Source organism: Vigna unguiculata, chromosome 7, assembly GCF_037176805.1.
Source record: "Vigna unguiculata cultivar grain cowpea cultivar isolate G323 ecotype 2 chromosome 7, ASM3717680v1, whole genome shotgun sequence".
Classification (NCBI taxonomy): domain Eukaryota; kingdom Viridiplantae; phylum Streptophyta; class Magnoliopsida; order Fabales; family Fabaceae; genus Vigna; species Vigna unguiculata.
The window spans coordinates 47706782-47712781 of NC_140798.1; the positions used below are offsets into that span (position 1 = coordinate 47706782).

At 29.5% G+C, this 6000-nt stretch overlaps 1 protein-coding gene across 4 annotated transcripts; it reads left to right on the plus strand.

The window, feature by feature from the left end:
• Positions 1-1910: 1910 nt before the first annotated feature.
• Positions 1911-5653, plus strand: LOC114190218 (SET domain-containing protein). Of its 4 annotated transcripts, none has more exons than XM_085675747.1 (9): positions 1911-2108; positions 2195-2292; positions 2436-2499; positions 2604-2714; positions 3032-3091; positions 3341-3448; positions 3985-4054; positions 4883-4934; positions 5010-5653. In XM_085675747.1, the coding sequence occupies exons 1-9, from the start codon at positions 2013-2015 to the stop codon at positions 5023-5025; spliced, it is 675 nt and encodes a 224-aa protein (XP_085531873.1). In that variant the 5' UTR covers positions 1911-2012; the 3' UTR covers positions 5026-5653. The 4 variants fall into 4 exon arrangements, 3 of the variants coding, with proteins under 3 accessions (XP_085531873.1, XP_085531872.1, XP_085531874.1); XM_085675746.1 differs by having other exon boundaries at positions 4883-4923; positions 4997-5653; XM_085675748.1 differs by having other exon boundaries at positions 4883-4923.
• The last annotated feature ends 347 nt before the right edge of the window (positions 5654-6000 follow it).

Consider the following 6000-nt stretch of genomic DNA (forward strand, 5'->3'; position numbering starts at 1 on the left):
TAACGTATTATTAAAATGAATTAAGGTAACAAATATTAAATTTTTAAATCATTTAACATGTCTAGTAAACTATTTACACATGATCCATTCTAGATATTTTTTATATACACGCGAATTTGATGAGAAAACTAATTGTTTTGATATTTAATTAAAAAAATATTAAAATTAAAGAATAACACAATTTAAATATATTTTTCTTATTTTTCAACCATTTGTGATGAAAAACAATATATAAAGTATGATGATCAACTCTGACTATGTTTATCTCAATGTACTTGGAACATTTTGAATTTATATTTAATCGTTTTAATAATTTTTTTGTAATTACACTAACATTCTTCTTTATCAACCTTTATTTCATGCTTTCCATAATTGCTTTTCTTCTCAAAAACAGACTTTTCTTTTGAGATTGTTGCAGAATGACTTGTTACAATGGTAGTAGTGTTTTCCAAGTCACCCAACAACTTTCAATTAAGAGTTTTTGAGATTGTAATTCACTTTAATGTTGCTGTTCATAAAAAAACACTTTACCTTTATGACTATTTTTTATACTCAAATAAACTAATGACATTGTAATTACTATTTTTTATTTCATTTTATAACTTAAAAATATTTATATTTTAAAAAGTAAATGTAAGGAAAAAATTGAGATTATACTAAAAGTAACCTACAAACTTCTATTAATATAATGAAATGAATAAAAGGTAGCAATAAATTCTATAGTCAAATAAACTAATATTCCTCCAAACCAAATCATCTATTTTTTTTATTTATTTTGTTCTTTTAAATCATTACAAACAAATTTTATATTCTCTTTAATTTTACTTGCGAAATGTGACATATGTGACGTATGTCTATTCGTAATTTTTAATTTTTATATAAATTTAAGTTAAGATAAATAAAATATATATATTTATTCTTTAAAATAGTTGTTAAATATAAAATTAAAAAGTAAAATATACACATATTTTTTTAAAAAATAATAGACAAAAGAGATTTTTAGAATAATGATTAAAAATAAATTATTTATAAAATAATTAATTTATAAAATAATTAAGGAAAAAATGGAATAATGAAATGTAAACATAAAATATTTTATCTCTTTATATATTGTTATAGATAGGTTTAATTAGTCGGATGATATCCACTTTCGTTCAGATGTGTCGATTTGGTATCAGCTTTAGAAAAAGTGTCAAATGAATCCCATTTTTTTTTAAAAATGTCTCAATTAGGTATATTTTAGAAAAAATTATTAACACCGCTAACGGTATTGGTATTTAAAATGTCTTACCAAATTAAGTATTGATATTTATATTAAAACTTAGTTATACAAGTCATGAATAAAACTAACGACATTAATAATTATTTGCTGAAAGGGACTTAATTGAATTTTTTTTTCAAAAATTATAACTGGATTGACACATTTTTAAAAGCGGATGGATACCAAACTGACACGTATGAACGAAAATGAATATCATCCGACTAATTAAAAATTAAATCTTTGGGATATTGTTTTTCCTCTTGATAACCACCGTGGACATTTTTATATTTATCCAACAGTAAGAGGAAGACAGAAACATTGTATGTTTTTTGTAATGTTGTTTCCGACTATAATTTGAGTGTATGTTACATGATGATAAAAAAATCAATTAGTAAATTCTTTAAAAATAATTTATTCAGTTTTACTTTTTACATTAAGAACATTTAGTTTTCACATGAAGTTTTGGATGCTTCACTTACATATATTAGTTATTTCTTTAATCTCATTGTCTTAAACTGTTATTTATATATACTTTGTAGCAAATGTAATTATGTTGGAAATGATTAGAACACAAATTTTAATTTTTAAGAATAAAATGAGTGTAATTGAATCATCGGATTTAAGTGTTTTTTTTTTTTTACTGATTTGACTGCATTGCTTGCATTTGCAACAGAGTGAGTGAACCAGAGAGTGCATGACCAAACGACGTCGTCGTATGGTATCGACACTCTGCAGCATTCGAAGTTGAGCAATGCCACTTCGAGCTCGCACTGTAACTGCAAGCTTGCGGCGGTCTCTTCATTGTCTCCACCATAGCTTTTGTTCTTTGTCTCTATCAAAACCTCAGGTTCACTTCAAATTCTTCTTTTTATATTAAATTAATAAATCATATTCGTATTTTTCTCAATCCTTTTTCCTTCACCCAAACACTAGTTTTCTGCCAATTGCCATGAATTTTTGCCATGGTTGGAGCGGAAAGCTGATTCTGCAGTTTCTTCCTCACTTTTCATCGGGAAATCTTCGTATGGAAGGTTCGTCTTCCTCTTGCAATGTAGAATATTATTGCTGCAAAATTCAAATGACATTGTCAATTATTTTGGGGTCAATTGTTCCAGGATAAGATTTTTCGCAACTCAAAATGAAATGTTGTCTCTCTTGTCGTTTCCCTTGATAGGTCTCTGTTTGCTTCCAAGACAATACAAACTGGAGATTGCATTTTAAAGGTTCCTTACAGAGTGGTATGCTTCGCATTCTAAGTTGTGCTCGAATGTTATGTTATGCCACTACTTACACATGTCGCATGACTGCTTGCTCTTGACGGTATTCATAATTGGTTTTTCAGCAAATAACTGCTGATAATCTCCCTCCCGAAATCAAATCTTTGATTGGCGAGGAAGTGGGAAATATTGCGAAACTTGCTATTGTTATTCTCATTGAGAAGAAATTGGGTCAGGTAAACCTTATTAGTTTGCTCTGATAATGATTTTCATCTGAATTTTAGGAGCTTTTGAGCTCAAATTTTATAAAGTAAGATATAATTTTGTATAGCTATATTTAGCTTAGAGTTCTTTTAATTTAATAAGAAATACATCGAGACAGAGGGTAAAAGAAAACTACAGAGACAAAAGTACGAAATAGAAAAAGAATGTATTAAAGAGAAAATCTACAGAACCCAGCTAACCAATACCTTGATGACGTATATTCTTTGAGACCTGTGACACAGTTAGCTTAGAGCAAACTAAATCGATAACATCTTTGTCTGAATGATAGGGTTCTGAATGGTATCCTTATATCAGCTGTCTTCCACAGCAAAGGGAGCAGCACAATACGGTAAGTTTTCCCGGCCAAAATGCTCTTCTAATGTATTGTATTTCTGTAGAATCTATTTCTCTTTTCTGAAATTAATGGGCACTTTGCTCATGTATCAATTTTAGACTTTGAAATAGTTTATACCATTCATTTGTTTCCGCAATTATTCTTTTGACATAATTAATAATACCTACTTTGTATACAGTTTTTAGACTTGGAGAATAGTACCTTTACTGTGGGTTGATTTTTGAACCTTTTTGTTTCCACCAGGTATTTTGGAATGAAAGTGAGTTGGAGATGATTCGTCCAAGTTCAGTTTATCAAGAAACTATTGACCATAAGTCTCAAATTGAAAAGGACTTTCTGACAATCAAGCGTGTAAGTAACTTTCATCATTATCTACTTTTAAATGTTCAAGTTGTTACTCAATCTATTATTGTTAAAATTTTTATGCTTTTGTGTGTGCAATACTAGGTTTCTGCCATTTGTTGGAAATAAAACATATTTTTACCTAGGTTAGTATGTCATTTCATTTTTAGTTTTAAATATGCACTTGACTCCATTTTTTTTTAATTATTATTATCTATCTTGGGGTAAAGCAAAACATATTTTGCTTTGGGGGAAATATTATAGGACAAGAAACCTTGTTACCAAATAGAGAGGTGAATTAAAATCCCAAAAACTATACAGAAGAACGTTAGCTTCTTTTGGTGTATATGAAGTCATGAGATCATGAGTGAGTACTTTTATCAATTCAAACGCAACAAATTTCTGTCAGAATAAATACATCTATTGTTTTCTTTTACAATGCAATAGGTGTTTGGGGTCAAAGTATTATTCTCATATGAGTGGCTAAATAAATTAAGTTTGCTGTTTTGGAGACTGATTATATTATATTTGTCCTCCTAATTCAGGTTTTTGAATCTTTCCATCTAAGTTTTGAAGATTTTACCTTCAAGGACTTCATGCATGCATGCACACTAGGTAATGCAAACTCTTGCAAAGTTTGTGCTTCCATTGTATATTCACTTTATAGGGTACAATGATTTTAAAGGATCTTTCATGTACGAAGGAGTTGCATATAAGTTTACTTTGGTCAATTTGAGGGTTGTTAATTCAAGTTTGTTTTTGATAGCATTAGCTATAATAAATTTGATAATTAGTTTTGAGGGTGGCTGTATGGTTTAATTTTTGTTGTTAAGATTTAACTTGTTTGGTAAAACACTCTAAACTATTGATGTTTTGGGAGCCAATGATTTAGCCCTTGACTTCTAATGATTAATCTTTTGCTTATTGTGTATTATTATATCTTCTTACTCTTTCTTGACATCTCTCATTGTGTGTTTTGACTGTCTCATTCCAGATTTATCTGATTGTTCAATAATTAAAATGAGAAAGTGACCCAATATTATCCTAGTTTCTGGTTTCATTTATCTTTCATCAAACATATGGTTATGCAATCTGATCAGAATAATTTTGAGAATTATTTTTCCATAATCTACTTAAGTTCTGGATCACCATCTATAGTGTTGTTTAGCAGAAGGGGCAGGATTGTTAGTTGGTGTATTATTTAGTCCCCGTGGCTTCTGTTTGGGGGTTTTCTTTGGTTATTCATAGAGACTTCCTGTAATAGATACACACTGGGGATTTTTAGTCTTTGTAGCTTATGGCCTTTTGATCTTTTATGATGTGCCCGATCTTTTACTCCGATTGGATTTTGAAAGGTGTTGTTAAACCTTGTTTACTATATGTTGTTTTGAATATGAAACCTATTCTTAGTTCTATTTGATGAATTTAATGTTGAGTTTCCAGTTGGTTCTCGAGCATGGGGAAGCACAAAGGGTTTAGCTCTGGTATGGCTACTGTATGTAGACTTCTATTATATTTTATGGTTGGTCCGTAATTAGTTTTTTAATATTTGTATAGATTCCATTTGCAGATTTCTTAAACCATGATGGACTTTCAGAAGCAATTGTAATGAGTGATGATGACAAACAATGCTCAGAAGTTTGATCTCTCTCTCTCTCTCTTTCTGACACACACACACACATTCCTGCCTTGTATCTAGTCTATCATTGGTTATTGGAGCTTTATTAAAATGGTTATTGTATCTAGTCTATCACTGGTTATTGACTTGGAGAAGTGGAACTGGTAGCAGGAGAGCCTTACAAGAAGTACAAAAATTATGAACCCAAAAAAGCTTCACTGAGAAAAGGCAATGGTGAGTTTTGTGTTGACCTAGATGTGTATGATCCTAAGGTAGAAGGTGACCATAAAAGAATCTTTTGGTCGATGAGAAGAGATGCAATTTATCATAGTTGGGATAATGAGAATTGGGAGAAAAGGTCAGATTGGGGAAACTGTTCTTTCCAGTGAACACAACATTACATTCAGTGTTGTTTGTGAGCAAATGGTGATTCATGTATGTTTTCATAGACTGAGACTTTGGTCTTCCTGGATCACCAAGAACATGAATAATTATGTACTTTCTTTTTTGTGGTTGAAATTTGAATGGATATTTTATATGTAAAGATTTTTGTTTTCTTATTTTCAATGAGAAGGTTAAATAAATTTGTCACGTAATGATCTGAAAAAAAGACAGAATTACTCTCATACAAAATTCATTGGTAATTGTATAATTTAAGTATTGAATCGTAAAGATAGATGAAAAAGTAATTGTTTACATTTTATCAGGAAAATATTTGACCAGAAAGATTAATTATGTTTTTAGTCTTTGAATTTTAATGTGAAATTGAAATTCATTCGTAAACAAAATTTTGATACATTTTAGTACACATACTTTAAAAATGAATGGATATAATCATTTTATGTCAATTACGTTCATTTATTTTGACGTATCAAATGCGTTTTTCAACGAACATTAAAGCATAAACGTGTTGAACCGTGTAAACGATTCAAATGCTAACATG